Below are 21,325 nucleotides of genomic sequence, written 5' to 3'. Positions count from 1 at the left end.
GATGAAATGGACAATTTTCTAGACAGATACCAGGTACCAAAGTTAAATCAGGATCAGATAAACCATCTAATCACTCCCATAACTCCTAAAGAAATAGAAGCAGTTATTAAAAGTCTTCCAACCAAAAAAAAAAAAAAAAAGCGGAGAACCAGATCTGTTTAGTGCAGAATTCTATCAGACCTTCATTGAAGACCTCATACCAACACTGTCCAAACTATTCCACAAAAGAGAAACAGAAGGAGCACTACACAATTCCTCTTATGAAGCCACAATTATGCTTATACCTAAACCATTCAAAGACCCAACCAAGAAAGAAAACTTCAGACCAACTTCCCTTATGATTATCAACACAAAAATACTCAATTAAATTCTCACAAACCAAATCCAAGAACACATCAAAATTATCATCCATCATGACCAAGTAGGCTTCATCCCAGGGAGGCAGGGATGGTTCAATATATGGAAATCTGTCAATGTAATCCACTATGTAAACAAAGTCAAAGAAAATAATCACATGATCATTTCATTAGATGCTGAGAAAGCATTTGACAAAATTCAGCACCCCTTCAATCTAAATAGAGAGAAACTTGAAGCAATCCCACCAAAATCAAGGACTAGACAAGGCTGCTCACTCTCTTCCTACTTATTCAATATAGTACTCGAAGTCCTAGCCAGAGCAGTCAGACAATAAAAGGAGGTCAAAGGGATACAAATTGGAAATGAAGAAGTCAGAATATCACTTTGCAGACGATATGTTAATGTACTTAAGTGACCCCAAAAGTCCCACCAGAGAACTACTAAGCCTGATAAACAACTTCAGCAAAGTGACTGGGTATAAAATTAACTCAAACAAATCAGTAGCCTTCCTCTACTCAAAGGATAAACAGGCCGAGAAAGAATTAGGGAAATGACACCCTTCACAATAGTCTCAAATAACATAAAATACCTCAGTGTGATTCTAACCAAGCAAGTGAAAGATCTGTACTTCAAGTCTCTGAAGAAAGAAACTGAAGAAGATCTCAGAAGATTAGAAGACCTACCATGCTCATGGATTGGCAGGATTAATATAGTAAAAATGGCCATTTTTCTAAAAGCAATCTATAGATTCAATGCAATTCCCATCAAAATTCCAACTCAATTCTTCTTAGAGTTAGAAAGAGCAATTTGTAAATTCATCTGGAATAACAAAAAACCCAGGAGAGGGAAAACTATCTTCAACAATAAAAGAACTTCTGGGTTAATCATTATCCCTGACCTTTAGCAGTATTACACAGCAATAGGGATAAAAACTGTATGGTATTGGTACAGAGACAGGCAGGTAGATTAATGGTATAGAATTGAAGACCCAGAAATGAAATCACACACCTATGGTCAGTTGATCTTTGACAAAGGAGCTAACACCATCCATTGGAGTAAAGATAGCATTTTCAACAAATGATGCTGTTTCAACTGGAGGTCAGCATGTAGAAAAATGCAAATCGATCCATTCTTATCCCCCTGCACAAAGGTTAGGTCCAAGTGGATCAAGGACCTCTACTTAAAACCAGAAACACTCAAACTAATAGAAGAAAAAGTGGGGACGAGCCTTGAACACATCGGCAGTTGGGAAATTTTCCTGAACAAAACACCAGTGGCTTATTTTCCAAGATCAAGAATTGACAAATGGGACTCATAAAACAATGACTTCATGAAATTCATAGGCAAATGGATGGAACTAGAAAATATCCTGAGTGAGATATTGCAACCACAATTAAAAAAAAAAATAGACATCATATGCACTCACTGATAAGTGGATATTAGCCCAAAATCTGGAATTAGCCAAGATACAATCCACAGACCCCATGAAGCTCAAGAAGAAGAATGAGCAAAGTGCAAGATGCTTTATTCTGTCTTAAAAGGGGGAACAAAAATATCATAGGAGGGGATATGGAGACAAAGTTTGTAGCAGAGACTGAAGGAATGGCCATTCAGAGCCTGCCCCACCTGGGGATCCAGCACATATACATACAGCCACCAAACCTAGAAAACATTGATGAAGCCAAGAAGTGCATGCTGACAGGAGCCTGATATAGCTGTCTCCTGAGAGGCTCAGCCAGAGCCTGACAAATACAGAGGGGAATGCTAGCAGCAAACCATTGAACTGAGAACAGGGTCCCAGTTGGTGGAGTTAGAGAAAGGATTGAAGGAGCTGAAGGTGTTTGCAACCCCATAAGAACAACAATAGCAACCAACCAGAGCTCCTAGGGAATAAACCACTACCGAAACAGTACACATGAGCAGAACCCATGGCTCCTGCTGCATATGTAGCAGAGAATGGCCTTGTTGGGCACAAACGGGAGGAGAAGCCTTTGGTTCTGTCAAAGTTGAATCCCTCTCCCGCCATTGTAGGCGAATATCAGGGTGGGGAGGGGGAACACCCTTATAGAAGAAATTGGAGGGGAATGGAATATGGGGCTTATGGAGGGGAAATCAGGAAAGGGTATAATATTTGAAATATAAATAAAAAATATCAAAAAATATTTAAAAAAAGAAAAGGAAAAAAAGTTGAACCTTTTATCCTGTGCTCTCTCTCACACCCATGGGCCTGCATGGCACTGTGGAGGTACTTTTACCTCAGCAGCCGCACACTGCCCCCAAGTATTCTCTGAGAACCTTTCAACCTGTGCTAGTGTTAGCACCTGTAGGGCCACACGGCGCTGTGGGGTGTCATGCAATCTCTTTAATGCCAGCACCCGTGGGGCCACATGTCACTTGGTTCCCTCTGACCCGCTCTAGTGCTGGCACCTGGAGGGCCACATGGCATTGCAGGGAATTCTTATCTCATCTGCCCCCAAATACTCTCAGTCCCAGGTCTGCGGTCATTCCAGCCTGGCACCTTGTCACTCTGCTTCCTGGAGTTATTTCTGGCACCCGTGGGGCCATATGGAACTAACCATAATTTATCTCTGGTTATCTCTCCTGGCGGCTCTCTGCCAGCCGTGAACTCTCTGGTTCCAACTACCCGGTAAAATCAAGACTCAACAACTGTAACCCAACAATCAGGTTCATGTTAAATTCTCAATCTACAATACACCCTCACGATCAACTCACAACCAATTGATAACGATATAAACTGCCCACCCACCTAGATAAGATACATTTTCCTATAGAAATACATCCCTTAAGAACTATACGTAACTCCCATGGCAATTCAAGACCACCTGGATCTGAGTCATCCTTCTCTGTCTCCTTCTTGATTCTCTTCCTCTTTCCTCTTCTCTCCCACCTTAGAAAAGTTTTGTCCCTGCCTTATTTTTTTTTACTATCCAGTCATGGCCTTGACCTAACTTGTGCGAGCCTTCACCTGCATATAGACATCAACCTACACTGTGGCATCATATTAGTACTGAAATTGTTTTTAGATATCAGAGTATTTCAGGTGTCGGGGTTAATATTACTCATTTTAAGGCAATTTTTGGAGTGTGGATGCCTGATTTGGGTCGGGATGGTTATTTAGTCCTATATTTTCACTCTGTATAGATAAAATAGCATTTTATTTGCATATAAATGCATATCTATGGGTATATGCATATGTATGTATGTGTATAGAAATAGAATTACCTGTTCTGAAGGACTATAAAGGAAATCAGATACTATAAGTATATGCTATGGTTCCTCACAAGTCGCGGATTAACTATAGACTTTCCCCTTGTCCTACCCCCACGCATGCCTATTTTAAGGCACTTTCAGGATGGTACAGGCAGGGCAGAAAGCCTGGTGTGAACCTTGAGCAGGTTATCTCCTCTCTCTAGGTCTCACCTTTCCCGATTTTAAAACGGAGAGCGTTGCTGATAGGTAGTCCTACTGTGAGATCAAAAGTCACACCTAAACGTTCTTGGTCCCTGGTCTGTGCTCCACAAAAGCTTACCCAAATTAACATCATTGCTGTCTTGTCTTCCTCCTAAGCCATCGCCACTTGCAGGGCTTTGTGCGGCTGACAGGCACACAGACTTGTCATTCTGAATGGTTTCTGCTGATCCTGACGACAAAGTGTTGGATTATCTGCTTTAATCAATACATTAGAGTTACGCTCAGTCTTCATTAGCAGATGAAACTTCTTAAAAAACCCAATTTATCCTACTTACTGAAATCATCATACTTGTGTAATTAATGCTGTATTCAAGTGTCTTGCGCTAAAGCACAGATCTAACTCTCTTGGGAAGAAAAGAATATAAAACTTTAAGGACTACTACTGTCTGATTGAGTGCCAGGCTTACGATTCAAAGTGATGAGTGAAACAATGTTCTTTATTTTCTTTTGGTATAAGACTTTTTCATTGATACCCGTAGCCTGGATATAGTTTACATGGACTGAGGGAAGTCTTGTGTACACTGAAGATTGAGCTTGTGAGCTGGGCATATAACTCCATTGTAGAGGGCTTGTCTATCTTGTATAAAGCCCTGGGTTCAATCCCCAAATGCTGCATAATCAGGATATGGCAAAAATTGCCTGTAATCCTAGCATTGAAGAGATATGGGCAGTGGGAGTTCAAGGACATCCTCCAGGACACAGGGAGTTTAAGGCAGCCTGGGGCATAGGAGACTCTGAAACAAAAGGACTGAATTTGTTAGACCTCGGACCATGGTTTTTTCAGTGTATTTTGTTGCATGGCATCAAGCTTCTGTTTTGTTTGGTCCTTGCATATTGTCTCTGTAGGTCAAGCTAAAAGTGTGTATTTTTCTTCAGCATGGGTCACTTTTCAGTTTGTGCAATACCTTTTAAGGTATTGCCAATGAAAGACAGCATATCAGGGTTACCTCTTCTGCCTACCCTTTGGCCAGGCTCAACCACTGAGCTCGTAAGATGAGCAATCGTCACTCTTGATCATGGTGGGAAGTGCAGGTAGCCTTTTCCTTTCTGCTCGTTCACTCTTTTGAGATCCAGATTTGGGCCAGTCAACGTGTCGTTTCCTCTTGGAAGGCAATCTCTTTCTTGATAGTCACCTTTGGTTTTCAGTCTGTTACTTTGGTTTATTTCATTCATATTGAGAGAGGTATAAAAGTTCTAATCATCTATGTTCTTCCTTTTCGGTTATTTAAGGGTCCATGTATCATTTTTTTCTGCCCTTAATAGAACACAGCCCTCATAACAAACTATTTGTGTGGTGTGAGAAGAGAAGGTTCCAGTGTTCAGTTTGTGTCAGGCCCCTACATGCATGCCTAGTTTCCTCAGTTTTGCATCAGATAATATAGAGGGCTAACGGGCACAGCCTTTGTTATTTCCTTCATTTGCTTTGTTTTTATTCCAGCAGTGATCATTTAATTAAAGCACTATTCATTAGCCTCCATCTGGCCAGGCTCTCTGAGAGTACTGAAGAACCAGCCGTAAACACACTTGTGCCTGCCTCCAAAAAGCTTCCATTCAGAGGCGATAAGAGAGATAGTTGTATGTCCGTCTAGTATAGAGGAAGTTGGGATAAAGATCAATGTAATTATAGGAGGCCATTTGGAACCTGCAAATAAAGTCAGCAGTGCAGTGTAAGAGTGGGACTTTAAAAGCTTGGGTAAACACTAGGAAGCCAAAACCAGAGGTGATAGTTTAGCTGCTTCTGGGGGTTAAGAAAGAACCAGTTGGAGAATCTTCCAGAATAAATAGTAGCTGTAAAAATCATGAAGCAGTAAGAATGTATGGGCCTGAGATGTGAGGGGAGAGGGAGACAGCAGGCAGATATGGACATTGTAAAACACAGGAGTCTCCACATGAGCGCAATTGGAAGCTAGCGGGTAGGAAGTCTGGGAGCGACGCTGTTTGTATTGATTACAGTCTAATCTCTGTGGATCTTGCTCTGAGAGTAGTTCACCGGGGTAAAAAGAATAATCGTGAAGAGCAGAAAGGAAGCCATTCCTGGGTCTAGGTTCAAACTGAAGACATTGTCGGCTACTGTGATCCAGCCACAGAGACTGTAGTCTCTGGATGTGCTTTGGACATACATATGCTCTGGTGGATTAGCCGTGTGGTTTGACACAGTGGAAATGATAAAGACGGAGCTTTGTGAAAGATATTGATCACTGAAGTGGGGGGCACTGTAGCTTTGGGGAGAAGAACAACCTAGAGGCAAGAAAGTGCAAACGATTTATAGAAACAGTCTTAGAAAACTTTGCTGCGAGGAGGGACAGCCAGGCTGGACAGGAATGGGCATAGGACAGAGATTGGAAGCGTAGTACTTTTGGGCTCAAGAATTCCAGTTTCAGCAAAGCTCAGATGAAGGCCTGACGTGAGGAGACTGAGGTACAACTCAGGCTGATTGTATAGCAGGAGCTCGGGGGCTTGGCCGAACATGCCTATGGAAGGTAGACTGGTGTGCATGCAGGCAAATGTATGGAATGATATAATACTGATGGATTAATGAAGAGCAATTGCGAATAGTGATCCAGTTTAAATAAAAAAGTAAAGGAGAACAATCGTGAGAGGCACAGCCTCTTAGGGAAATGTCCAGATGGTGTATTTTTTTTTTTTAATTATCGATAGCTGCCCCATGGGGAAGTGGCTGCTTTGCTCTGTTGTACACAACCATGCCCCATGAGCTGGAGGTGGGACTCTTTCGTTTAACTTTTCAGGCGCTCCAGCATGCATAAGGTCCATAAGGTCCAGCACGGGTTGTGGAGTGAATTTTTAAGTGTCTCGAGAAAGACAGCCTCTGTAGCAGGGACTGCTCACCAGATCACCGAACGTTTCAACAATACTCTCTGTGCACTTTGAAGGCCTTTCCCCCCCAGTACGTGTTTCTATGTATGTCGGATGAGCAAAATCTTAAGAGATGACTTGGCACTTAGACTGATGCTTTCATTTTGCACTCTGAGAGAGATGACTACATTTAAATCTTACGCCGCTGCAGAGATCACCTTTTAAGACACCAAAATTAGCATCACACAGCCGTGGCTTTCCTAGGAAATCTTTTTTTGCATTTTGTAAAATATTGGAGAGACTATCCCCTTTGACCAATTATAAGCATGCTCATACTTCATAGAACAGTGTATTATATTCTACAGCCTAAAAAAATCTCAAATATTGCCTAACGTCTTTAAAATTACGGTTTCAAAAGCCTGCTTTGTAGGTGGCCATATTTTATGTTACAAAATGGCTATTGGCTTGTTTTATAGACCTTCACAGCGAGTTTTATTGCAGACATCATGTGAAAGCTAAGAGTTCATATTTTAGAAAAATCCTGGTTCCCTTTAATATAAATGATCACAAATCTGTCACCCGTGGATGGCCCTCACATCTTCTCCGTGAAGCTATTTCTATTTTCTTTGTGTCCTGTAGTCAGTTATTTCTTTTGTTTGAAGCATAAAAATATTTTAGCTAAAGCACCCTTTGTAGACTTCAAATGTTATATCTTACATGTGTTCAGCCTATTCTTTTTTTTTTTTTTTGATTTTATAGGTTGACAGATTTAGGTTTTATTTTTTTAAAAAGTCCCTGCTTTTGTCTTCTGAATACAGATTTCCTAAAGTTAAAACCTTCGTCTCCATCATGATATATCCTTTCCATATAGCCAGTTACCGTCGTCTCTGTGCTCCTTCTACCCATTCCTAGTCTTGTTTGAGACTCAGCAAATTAAGAGTTGGAGTAAAGATCTGAGCTGGATCCCCAGAACTATGTTTTGTAATGAAAACACTCAAACGTGGCACTGTGCTTGGTCATCCCAGGGCTGTGGGGGCAGGGATAGGTAGATTCTTGGATCTCAGTCAGCATAGCCTATAGGCATGGTCTGCCAGACTGTGTAAAAAAATGTAGATGACCTCTCAGGAATGACATCAGTTTGCCCTTTGGCGTTTACATACAAATGCACATGCACATATGCATGTATGCCCTGAGACCTTAGATATTCATCTAAGTGTGTTCAGTATTAGATATGGCCGGCCGTAGAAGCCCTAGGATCAGTGCCTCCCAACCTCTTTGCTGTCTGTACTCTGCTCATCTTTTCTCCGGGAACATTTCATGTACAAGTAGAGACACTTAATGAAGTAGAATGTCAAGCTTGGATAGGGGCAACAGTGGGAGAACCCTTCCAACAGCTTCTGTGATATCAGCAATGGCTTATACGGTTTGAAGAGGACCCCCAGCGTGTCTGAAATGGCTCTTTCATGGATCTAGTTCAAGCTCTTCATTTTAAGGCTGGAACCAGTATATCAAAGATTTTTAAATAGTTCACTCTAGGTTATGTTCCTGGGAAATGACAGAGGAGGCAAAATAGGTCCTTTACTTCTGAGGGTAGCATACAGGAGTATTAAAAGTAATTTATTAACTTGTTTGATTGAATATATTACTACTACTACTACTACTACTACTACTATTATTATTATTATTATTATTTAGTATACCACACTAGATTGGATCTAATTTTAGAATCAGAAATTTAATAAACTAGAAGGGACTAGCTGAGCTGCATTCTATTAGAAACTTCATATAAATTATATTAACTTCAGAAGCCAGAACACAAAGTCACAAGTGACATATATATGTGGACTATGATAACTCTTTTTATTTCTGAGTGGTTCTAGAAATTAGGACTGTGCATATAGTAGGCAAGCACTCTACTACTGAGTCATATACACATATACATACACACACATATAGTGTATCCCACTATAATTCATTATAACATAAAGATCACTTAGACTTCTATAAACAGAGTCTATATTTCAGTGTTCCCTTTTATAACTAAAAGCTATATTGTGTACATGTATGTGTGGTATCTGCTTGTAGGTGTGCCCTTGTATGTTTATGTGCAGGCCAAAGGAGAGTTCCAGACGTCTTCCTGTATTGCTGTCTGCCTTGTTTCCTTGAGATAGGGACTCTCACTGACCCTTTGTTTCTTTTGCTTTATCTGAACTTAGTGTTTGCCTCTGTTTTTTTTTTTAATGCATAATTTTCCTTGTTCCTGTTGCTAATTCCTCTCACATCTTTTCAGTAGCCTGACAATGTAATTTTTCACAAAGTCTGCCACGTTAGGCATAGTGTCATTTCTGACATCTTTATCTTGAAGGCATCCCTCCTGGTGCTATGCTTTCTGTACCTAACCGCACTCACCATATTGAGTATGTCTATTCATTTTTTTTCTCAAATGTGGCATCTCTTCTTGGATCTCATGGTTTTGTTCTCCCTTTTTGAGATATTTTGTTTGGGTATACCTTTTGTAATTTTGTCAAGTTAATACAGGATTACAGAGCAGTCAAAACGACAGCACACTCTTTTTTCTTTGATCCCCCTTTTCACCATCAAAGAGCCTCTTGGTGTTTCCTGGTGTTGTTTCTTTGGTTCTGGAATATTCCCTCTTCATGCCGTATATAGTTTGATGTAGTTTGTCTCCAGGATCTTTAGGGGAAATGGCATTTGGAAACAAATCTCAAAGGCATATGGCTAGAATGCCATCTTACGAATACCATAATTCTGCAATATGGACTCTGAGGAATGTGGAAATATGGAAACCCGTTTCTGCCTGTTGGTTGTAGAGTAAGTGGACAGATAAAAAGTCTACAGACAATAAAAGTTTAGCATCAAAGTAGAATCTAAAGACCTTTGTAGAATACACATGATTAGTTTTTTATATAAATTAGCTCACTGTCCTTTTCTAAACCCAGGGTGAGGAAACCTGAGAAAGAATAGTTTCAGAGATGGGCTCTAAACTTTAAAGGATAGGTTTGATCTTGTCAAATGGAGATGGTAGAAAGGACATTATAATGTAAGCATAAAATTTTTACATGGTCATACTATCAATAATATTCTAGAAAAAAACTGAAACATTACTTGGACATGAAGAGAATATAAGAGAGAAGTAGAGGTTAAAGTTGGGGAAACAAATTGCAGAAACGTTATAGAGGATGACAGTGTCTTAGTTGGGAAGGGACACCATGACCACGGCAACTCTTATAAAGGAAAACATCTAATTGGAGCTGGCTTACTGTTTCAGATGTTTAGTCCAGTATCATGGCAGGAAGCATAGTGGCCTGCAGGCAGCCATGGCGCTGGAAAAGGAGCTGAGAGTTCTACATCTTGATCTGCAGGCAACAGGAGAAAGACCATGTCACCTTGATCATACTTGAGCTTATAAGACCCCAAAGTCCACCTCCATGGTGACACAGTTCCTCCAACAAGGTCACCCCTCCTAATAGTGCCACTCCTTGTGGGCCAAGCATTCACACACATTAGTCTGTGGAAGCTATTCAAATTACTGCAGGCAAATTACTACAAGTAAACTACGGGTTTACGTTCTAGATAACGTGACTAGAGGAATTTTGTGGAGTAGATGCTGCTCTGATTAGGTCATCCCAGAACGTCACCTCAGTGGATTCACTGTTGTTTTTTTGTATCTTGCTTATTTAACTTAGCAGCCTGCATTTGAGAGCTGACCATGTCGTTGAGTAGAGTCTGCCCCAGTTTTTGACTCGAATTCCATGGCTTGCATGGAGTGTATTTTTTACTCTCCACTTCCTGTTTGGGCTTTAACGATTTCCCCAGAATGGAATCTCACAGTATGTGCCCTTTGGAACATGGATTCCTTCTCCCTTAGCATATTTTTGTGGTACAGGCATGTTAGATTATCAGGACCTTTTTATTCATTCTATGATTAATTGCTCATGGAGTAGTATACAATGTTCCATTGATGAGTGCTTCCTTCATACGATTATCAGTGGCGTTGTTTCAATGTTTTGAGTAATGGTGCTCTGAACATTTGTGTTTGAGTCTTTGTATGGACAGGAAGTTCTAAGCTTTTGGGTTTATATAAATAGCACTAAAATAGTGAGTGCCTTTTTTAAAATTAAGATTTATTTATTTGGGGGGTGTGTGTGTGTGTGTGAGTGTGTGTGTGTGTGTGTGTGTGAGTGTGTGTGTGTGTGTGTGTGTGTGTGTGCACGCGCATGCCTGCCTTCCTGCCTGTATAGAGGACAGAATAGGAATTGTGTTCTTTAGAGCTAGAGTTATAGGCATCTGTGGACCACCCGGCTTGTTACTTTCCGGGACCCAAACTCCTATCCTCATGATGGTACATCAAGCAATCAAGCACTCTATCACAGGTCCATCCATCTTTCCAGCCTAGTACCCATTTAGGAAAATGATTTGTCTATTTTCTCACAGTGAAGCTTTGAGGTATAGAAAGTTTTAAATGTTGAATTTACAGGTGTATATCTTGTCCAATTCAAATAACTCTCAGTGCTCTGGTTTTGATGTGGAACTAATAAAACATTCATAAAAGCTTGTTTATCCAGTGTCTTCCGGATACTATTAAATATTAAATTAATATCACTAAATTTTATTATGTTATTGAATATATTAAGCCAAGTATTATTAAATCAACCTGTATTTACTTGTATTATTAGCAAAAGCCGAAAGTTATTTCTTTGGTGGTGTTGGGGATTGGGCCCAGGTCCCTGTGAATATTAAGCAGGTGCTTCATCATTGAGCTCTACATGTTAGCCCTTTGATTGTTTGTCTTTAAATCTTAAATATTCCTCTTGATTTTGCTCTTTTCCATTCAGTGTGTGATGTACTGATATTGCCTTTGACTGACATCCCTTTTATGGCAGCTCATGGATCTTGGCATAAGTCTTAAGAGATCATGTTAGTGTACAAATCTGATATGTAAAATACAGGCATGATTACTTTATGCTGTGGGTGTGGTTTTGTTACTATTTCCCTGTCTCTGGACTGATATCTCACAAGTCAGTAGACATCTTTAAGGATTATTTTAGACCGACAGATGAGAAATCATACAGTTCCGTCTGATGGCTTAAAGGATGGAGGTTCCTCCGAGGCCGTGTGTTAATTTTGTCTTGGGTCCATGTGATGTATGACGTCACTCTGAGGGTCACAGAGCTGTGTCTTCCACATTGTTTCTTTTAGCATTGCTGATAGACAGAGTGCCTTGGAGGCTGAGCTGCGGACAGTGCAGACGTCTCGTAGAGACCTGGAGAACTTTGTCAAGTGGCTTCAGGAAGCAGAAACCACAGCAAATGTGCTGGCCGATGCCTCTCAGCGGGAGAATGCTCTTCAGGACAGTGTCCTGGCCAGGCAGCTCAGACAGCAGATGCTGGTAAGTGTGTAGGAAGCCACAGGCAGCAGTGTCCTCCTGAGCCCCTGCTGGCCACCTGTATGTTGATTACTGCTCCAAGGTGAGGCTGTCTGTGCCTTGAGTTATGGAATCCACGTTGTCTCATGAATAATTGATTTTTTTGCATATGACTTGCAGAATACACAATATACTTAATATTAGGGTGAAGATCTACCTTGTTTTATGGAAATAATTGTATATTTATAGCTAGAGACTCAGGACTGCTTGGTGTTCTGTCATTTTAAGCCCTTGGGTGATCAGTGATATTATAAGGACATTTTACCTTCATACGAATGGGGAATTATTATAACTTATATTATTATTATTATTATAACAAATATTGTATTTATTATTTATAACAATTAATTATGTTTATACTATACTTAAGGTAAGTACTTGCTATAGAAACTTCAAATCTCTGTGATTCAGTTACAGCCAGACCTATTAGGCTCAAAAGTATTATTTATGTATTTACTCTATAATCATGATTACATGTGTAGCCCCATTTCAAGTAATGGCACTTCTGTGCTCTTGAGTCCTTTTCTCTTATTATGGGTCCGTGGAGTAACCCTTAGATAAACCTTCTCCATTACGACTTAATTTAAAAGTTCTTCAGCAGGCGTATCTCCTGTGTGCCAAGGCGAGATAATACATTTCTTCTACATGCTGTGAATTATTTGCAAATACGTGAATCTACCACGTTGAATACTCTCTTCTGGTATTGCGGTGAACATGTGTTCTATTGTCACTTGATGCATGTATTTTACCTACCTTAGTTGGTCTTCGATCGTAAGAAATGCTAATTTTGTTGTTTCCATGGTGTTTCAGGAGCAAGTCTCAAGTAAATTTGCTTGGTTCTAACTCCTGCAGTTGACATTGTTAACAGTTGAGCACTGTTAACCATTTTTTAATCCATTCTTAAGAATTTTTTTCGTCTTGAAACATCTAAAAAACCCTTTCATAAAATATCAGCAAATTGGATTAAAGGTCTAGAGGCCTTCTTAAAACTATTACTCATAAATTTTCTAAGTTAAAAAACAATTGTTATTAACGTGTTAACACAGTGCTGTTGCTGCACCTCCTACAAGTGAACACACGCGTGCACACACACACGCATACACATACATACACACATACACACACATGCACACACGCATACACATACATACACACATACACACACAGATGCACACACAGATATACATGCATACACAGACACACGCATACACACTCTCGCACGCACATGTTCACACACCAACCCGCACGTAAACATTCACATTCCCATGCACATGCGTACATACACATGCACGCACACAGTAAGTTTGAAAAACTCTTCTAAAACAGATTTGTTTGATTTAGAAGGGGCTTATATATAATTCATCCTTATTTGTGAAGACTCTTACTGTCTCATTATGGAGAGTCAGGGGCTGGCAAGAGTGGCTTAATAGGTAATGTCTTTGCCACAGAAGCATGACGACCTGAGTTTGGATTTCTTGCATTGTCAAGGGCTGGGTGTGAAGGTTGCCTCATGGTGGTCTTGTGGTGCGTCTTCTAGCTCAGGCTGTGGTAGGAGGGTGGAGACAGTGAGCATAGGCTCTCAGTGGCTAAGCAACTTTTCCTAATCTGTGAGCTCCAGGTCTCAAATAATGGCTTGGAGAGGTGGACCTCTCACCCCATGCCTTCATGAATCTCCCAGGGCTCTCCCCCCCCCCCCCCACACACACATATGCACATAGGCACCCCAGCCAACACAAAGAAATGGTAAAAAAGAAAGAGAAGCAAATATCAGAAAAACTATCTGGGCTTGCTCATTTCTTATGCGTTACACACACACTGCTTTTGCGACTCGCTGATGGCTGTGTCCAGGCGAGTATCAAAGTTAAACGTGCTCCTTTCCTTCACCGTCTGGTCCCTCAGAATGTGGCCATTAATGCGAATTGCTAAAATATTTTGAGAAAGTCCCAATTTCAGGAGGCTGCAGTGGGGATTTGGTGTGTGTAAATGCTAAGACCATATTACCTTTATGATTTAAACAACTATAAATTTGATCTACACATGCTCACAGGTATTTAACGTATGCAGTGGTGTTAATTTCAATGCACCCCAGTAAGCAACAACTTGTGGGAAGGAAAGAAGGTTCCAATTGAACTCTGCTTATACCCTAGCCGCAGCAGAACACAGGCCCGTTGGAGTCTCATGGTGTTTTCTCACACATTTTCTCCTAGGATATATTCTTACCATAGCTCCAACTCCTCTCAATATTTAATGAATATGCAAGCTACGGGAGAAATAAATTTAAATAGAAATGGTAGGACTCTTTTAAATGAAAATAACTAAGCTGGATATTACTTGTCTTACGGCAAACGGTGACATCCCAAGGAGGCTGCTGGCTAACATACGGAGAGATAATGTGTGTGGTAATTGCTTCTCAAAAAAATTATCTGATGTTGCTAAAATAGTCCGCTTGGGCTCACGGGGAGGAGGGCCTTTGCTAACTGCTGAGTCCGATACTTGTTTATCCGAAGACAAATGTGGAATGTGTTTGTCTTCAGGATGTCTCACGGCATGGCGGTTTACGTGGTTTTCACCTTCTGCCCTCCTATATTGGATACTCTTAGTTTATAACTCTCCCATTGTTTTACTCTAAAAAAAAAAATTAGTGAAAGGACTTTCATTCTGGCCCCTTACGGGTAGATGGTTGTTAGAGACTGGGTGGCCACTGGCTGAGTATCTCTGGGATAAAGGTATTGAAAATTTCCCATGGGTTTTGTAGATTATTCTCAGTTGTGTGCCTGATTCCAAAGGGAAACTTGTTTAGAAATGGAAAGGTATGTGAGGAAACCAGAAAAGACCTGAAATCGTGGAATAAATTTGCTGGTGTTGAGCTGCTGGTAGTGGTGAGACATCTGAGATTTCTGTGTAAGGTGTGCTTACTTCAGTGTTCTCATGTTGCATGATCAGGGGATGGATGGATCTATCCTGTCATCTATCATTTGTCTATCCGTCTGTCCATCTGTCCATCTATCATTTGTCTATCCTTCTGTCTATCTGTCTGTCTATCTATCCATCCATCATCTACTTATCCATCTTTCATCTATCCATCCATCATCTCTATCTACCTATTTGCCATCCACCCATCCATCCATCCACCCACCCAACCATCCATCCACCCATCCATCCATCCATCCATCCATCCATCCATCCATCCACCCACCCACCCAACCATCCATCCATCCATCCATCCACCCACCCAACCGTCCATCCATCCATCCATCCATCCATCCATCCATCCATCCATCCACCCACCCAACCATCCATCCATCCATCCACCCACCCAACCATCCATCCATCCATCCACCCGTCCATCCATCCATCCATCCATCCATCCATCCATCCATCCATCCACCCAACCATCCATCCATCCATCCATCCATCCGCCCGCCCGCCCGCCCGCCCGCCCGCCCACCCACCCACCCACCCACCCATCTATCTATCTATCTATCTATCTATCTATCTATCTATCTACCTATCATCTACCTATCTGTCATCTATTTGTCCTGAGATGACACGCTCACTGTTTGTATTTGATTCACATGTTGTGCCAACCAGATGTAAAGCCCCACGGAGATATGTCATGAAGATACAATTTATACCATGTTCAGTTTAAAGATGATTCTGAGTATATTTTAATGAAGAAGGGCTTGGGAGCTCAATGGTGGTTGAAGACTTTCTGGGCCATTTCTTTTAAGGGCAGGGGTATTTTTTACTCTTGTATTTATGTTTTGGTTTTTCTTCTAGGCAGAGATCTTTCAGCAAGGAAAAAAAAAACTTGATTTTGTTGACTTGCTAAAGAGAGAGCTGAGCAGTATATGGTGGGGAGGTTGGGGGGCGGGGCTTGTGTACCTGGCAGTGTATGGTATATTTAATCTGCTGGTGATGGGGATGTCATGAAGGGGATTAGACAAGAGAGTAAGGTGTCAGATTCTCCAACTTAGAGGAGTCTAGTTGACGACTCTGTGAGGAATGGGTCATCCTCAGTGACAGAAACAACATGGCACCTGCTAGGATACTCAGGTTCATGCATACCAGAAGTGATAGCAGCTAGAAATACGGCTCTGGCGTGAGTCTAAGGCCTTGGTTGGGAGGGGGTGAGTATGAGATTGCATGTGGTGGTCCAGGGTGAGATTGGTCTCTTGGGAGAAGGTATGGGAGTAACAGTAGAAACGTGTTTGGGTTTGAAGGGATGGCAAGTTCAATTTTGATTAAAGCAGAACAAAGTGTTAAGAGTAGCCTCCAGGGGAAGGTGCCAGATTCGGCTCTTTTTAATTTATTGTTCTTAAGAAGAAGCTGTTGTTGATTTAAAAACTCAATTTATTAATTGACACACTTATCTTAATTTTTATTGCCACAGTCCAGGGCGTTCATTATTTTAATTACAATTTAAATGTAAGCTCTGTGGGTTTTGCAGTATCACTCATTGAGAAGCATTGGCTCTTTTCTGGGTGAACTCCAGAGTCGCTGTGGCCTTTCTGGTGTAGGTGTGGAAATATGCTGATTTGATTGGAAAGACTGTGTTTTAGATTTTCATCCCGTCTCGTCCTGTGCTTCTACTTCTATCCCACAGGAGACAGAAGAACATTCAGCTCTCCCCCTGTACCCAACAGTGTGCTTGTGGGGCGAACACCCATTTCACCTGTTGGCTCTGGAACAGGAATTGTACAGGTTAAGCATCCCTAACTTAAAGCAGACAGACAAAAGACTGAAACCAAGATGCTCTCTATGCTACCATGAGGTCTTACATGTTCCACACACATTTCCTCTCATGACACAGAATCATCAATAACTCTATAAAAACTGTCCTTGGAGTTGGTGCTCATTAAGGTCCGTGTGAAACGCAAATTGACTGTTGTGTGTAGGCTTGGGTTCCACTTCTGGAACACCTCAGTGTATTTATGCAAGTATGTTATTCCATTATGAGGAAAAAAAAAAACCCAAAAGCCAAAAGCAAAACAAAAACAAAAAACAAACAAGACCTGAAGCCTCAAACACTCCTGGGCCCAAGCATTTCAGGTGTAAGATGTTCAACTTGTAAGTTCATATTTTTTATAGCTAGTCTTCTGTCCGGTATTTACACACTGTGTTGTTTATTTACATTCTGTAATTCAGTTTTTTTGTATACTCAAAAAACTGTACAGCCATAGCTCCTGTCAAGACCACCTCACCACCAGTACCACATAGACACCTCAGAATCCTACTTTCCCCTTTAGGATTACTTGTCATTTTCAGCCCTTCAGACTCCTGACCTGGATTCTTCACTAATCTCTTTCTTATCTGCCTAAGAACTAGCATTTCCAATTAATGCTAATGGACCATTTTGGGTGGCTTTGGCAGCCTTGCCAGGAGGAGGCAGTATAGATTCTCAGTAAGGAGCTGATGGAAAATTGTATGCAGGCCGAATTTTCCCGACAAACCAGCTCTGTTAAACCCAATCTCTAGACCTTAAATCACACGAGTGTGAAGGACTCAGGAGACAGGGGAAGAAAAAGAAGTTCCTGAAAATGTCAATTTTCTGATGGTAACATCACGGAGAAGTGACTGGACAGTGTTCCCTGGGCAATCAGAATAAGCCAGACCTTGATAATGTGCTACATGCCGGCTTAGTTTCTGCTGTGCCCCTTGGCTCAGCCACTTAGTCATTCTGGGATACTCTGTCCTCTAAGACATTAGACTCAAACTGGTTATCATAGTGCGAAATGCGTATCAGACATGTATGTATACATGCACATGTATGCAAACAAATATGAGTGCACGCGCGTACACACACACACACACACACACACACACACACACACACACACACACCCACACACTGGCCCGTCATATGTTATTATACAATTGTTATTTCGGATTTCTTATATGTGAAATTGAAACAGCTCCTTGACAGAAAGCTTATGAAGACGATGTTTAAGAGGGAGATGGAGGAGGTGGCAATGCTCCATAGTCGTTGCAGGCTGCCTGTTTTTAACTTGGCTGTTTACTTAGGGGGCTCCTACTTGATTTCTAGCGTGATTTACTCCTATGCGGGGATCTGGAAGCCTATCTTTTGGCTCTGCCTTTGGAGCTTAGGTAAACCCATATCCCTCGGTAAATATGTTCAGTTTTGTCTTGGAGACACTCTGCCCAGATCGGCTTAAGGTGTTTTATTTGCCCAGAGTGGGCTTCTGTCCTTCGAGACAAATCCCTCTGTGCTCCTCAGTATTTCTACTCATCCCACAAGCACAGCCAGAGCGGAGCCGCGTTCCTCTGGGAGTGCTCACATCCCTCGGTAAAGCATCAGGCTCCCTGCCGCTCGGTGTCTCCTCATGTAAACCCAGCCACCAGGCGTGCACCGTGGCAGTGATGGGGTTCGCTCTCTTTCCCCAGGGGAAGTTGGCTTTGTATCTTTAGCTTTAGTGCTTCACTTAATATCTCCTCGGCTCCGGAGCGCTCTCTTTCCCTGCAGCCAGCAGTGCTTGGCTGCCCTGCAACTTGCTTCATTTCTGGCCACGCCAGGCTGAGCAGGTCCTGGCGGTGAGCATCTGCTGGGGGCTGTCTGGGTGGCGTTCTTCAGTGTTTTTGTCTAATCCAGAAGTTGATGGACTCCCAGACTCCTTTTCTCTAGAACCTTAACAACAACACCCTCCCCCCCTTTATCTTTCAAATGCATGTCTGGAAACGAGCATGCTCAGAGAACTGGCAAATCATTGTCCAGTGACCGGGAGGAAATGATCGCTGCTCTTCATTTATAATGCAAATTCTGAGGACTCTTCAGAAGTGTGGTAAACTTAAAATGATGGCCGTGGTGAGAACGTCTCTGCAGAAAGTTGTGGTCTTGTTACACCGTTTACAAAGGATGGCAGTTTCCTCTCCGCGGTACCAGAAGCTCTGCAAGGTAACTGATTGGAAATAGGGAGTGGGTGTCTAAAGGATCCACTGTTGCCTGGCTGGGAGATGTTCATCTTCCTTGCTCTTGTGAAGGGAAGGAAAAACTCCCTTTCCAGGCAACTGATTGCAAAAGCTGTTAAGAGGAATTGCTCCACTAAAATTTATTTAAGCCTCTAAAACAAGTACTGTTCTAGTACATATTTTACCATCCAGAGCCTAGTCTTCTGAGATGGGTCGTTTGGAGAAAATATGACAAACTATTTTCATTAAGACCTGTTACCTCTGGGGTACTTGGCAATATCTTAATATTTAATGACACATCCATCCAATGTTAAACTCCAGGAAAAATCAGAAAGAGAGCTCAAAATGGTCTCTCAACAGATTGCTTAATTCATTCTTCTTTTTATAGTTGATTTTTTTTTCCAATTAAGAAAAGTGATGTCCATTTTAGAGACACAAGCTCAGCCCCATTGCAAATATTTCTTATATCCTTGGAGTCTCCACATGTCGTAGTTAAAGTTGGAGAACTCGATTTCCTGTGGACAGGAGGGTTGAGTAGTATTTTAGGATGTAACTTGTTTGACAGTTGTACATTTTGAATGCAATGCCAGTCATTCTAAGCACGGGCTGTCCGGCGTCCTCCTGTGTTGTTTTGGGTTAGTATTTGTTATTGCTGTCTCCTTATTTTTATAAAAGCGAGATGATATGATGTGAAAGGAAGATTAGAGCATCAGTAAGTCAATTTTTATGTTATTACAGTGATATACTCTTTCTCCCTGTAAAATTCTAAAGAAGGCACCTCACTGCTCTTTAAAAGACCAACTGATCTGTAATTGGGAAACCTGCCTCTTATGACGTTATTTTTCTGAAGATATTAAATTTGATGTGTTGAAGCACCTAGGCTCTGCCTATAAGGCAGCGGGGTCCAGGCTGGCAAGCTGGATTCTGTTTATCTGACTTTCTTTTTTTATCACACTTTTGTGCCTTACAGTTTGTCTAATTTAATGTATATCTGCCCAGAAACTTTCTTTTTAAAATGTAATTTTAGGAAATAGATTGAGGTAGGGAGAAACGTTTTAACGAAATACTGTGTTTCCATCTGTATTAGATTAGCTAAAGCTTGGTTCAACCTGTTAACCCAGTTAAAAAAGTACTCAACAAACTGTTGGCTATGTTGGGATTTGATCTATTTTAAAGAATTGGTGCGTTTCTGTAACATGTTTACCTTTTCACAAAGAGCCGGTTTTGATAATGGAGAAGAAAGCTCCATTCACTAATGTGTTAGCATTTTACTTTTTAACTATCGGAACAGATACACAAATTATTAATACATGTTACTTTTTTTTTTTAAAAAGCTAATGGTATAAACGTATGAAGCATTAAAAGAAAAAGCTGGGTTATTATTTTTCTCATCTATTTCCGTGAGCATTTTCACAAAAGGAGAGGGGTTTTTGAGCTGTAAGGCCATGGGATGAGTTTACTTTGATGCTGCGTAAAGGGAAATTAAGGGGCTGGAGAAAGCTACGACAGTAGTCTCATGGTAGGACCCTAAATAGGGATGCGTTATGTTACAGAAGTCATGGGGAAGTTTAGTTCCAACAAGAGCGTTCTTTGGGAAGATTTATCGAGATTTGTAATTTCCCCAAGATGCCTTAGGATTTAAATAGTCAGCATGGGCATTACCTTTTGGAAACCCGAGGTTGTCTTATTTGCAACTGAAATTTACCCTTCATATATTCTCTACCGAAAGCTAATTTAGCTACTGCTCGGACAGTGCCATGGGGGACACACAGTTCCAGTACTTTCCAGTAGGTGTCAATGTAAGGCAGTGATATATGGGATTTGGGGACTCCAGACAGGGAAGTGGCATGATATTGATGATTATGGATAAATGAGCCGGTAACAGGTATATTTTATTTATCGTATTTGGGAAATGGATCCTAATTCCTGTCGTTATGAATAAAAGTTATAGGTAGAGAACTAAATGTCCGTTGTCCCTCTCTGTTAATGACACTGTATCTATAGCTACTGAATGTGCTTATTACCACTGGTGCTGCTGTGCTGTGCCGGAAGTTTGACCAGATGTGCTGTTTTCAGACTTAGCACTACACCACGCTGACCGCTCTTTCTTTTAAATTGCAAACATCGTCCTGGCTATTTTCCCCAATATCTCAAGCATTCTCTAAATTTAGTCCTTCAGAAAGGAAATGTTAAACACTCCAGTTTTTGCCATAAAAATACAAAAAGAATATATTTTAAGTTCATTTAAAGACTGGGAAGAGAGAGAGAGAGAGAGAGAGAGAGAGAGAG

General features: G+C 41.2%; 1 protein-coding gene across 13 annotated transcripts in view; it reads left to right on the top strand.

The window, feature by feature from the left end:
- Utrn (utrophin) overlaps positions 1-21,325 on the top strand; it is a 502,827-nt gene that overhangs the window by 248,772 nt on the left and 232,730 nt on the right. For all 13 annotated transcript variants that reach the window (XM_087636075.1, XM_087636021.1, XM_087636135.1 and 10 more), the window contains 1 exon segment: positions 11,884-12,073. In XM_087636075.1, coding sequence (XP_087492201.1) covers positions 11,884-12,073 — 190 coding nt within the window.

The sequence above is a fragment of the Rattus norvegicus genome, chromosome 1 (genome assembly GCF_021556685.1).
Source record: "Rattus norvegicus strain SHRSP/BbbUtx chromosome 1, alternate assembly SHRSP_T2T, whole genome shotgun sequence".
Lineage (NCBI taxonomy): Eukaryota > Metazoa > Chordata > Mammalia > Rodentia > Muridae > Rattus > Rattus norvegicus.
Note: the sequence above shows the minus strand (reverse complement) of the source record. Positions and strands in the feature narration are given on the sequence as shown.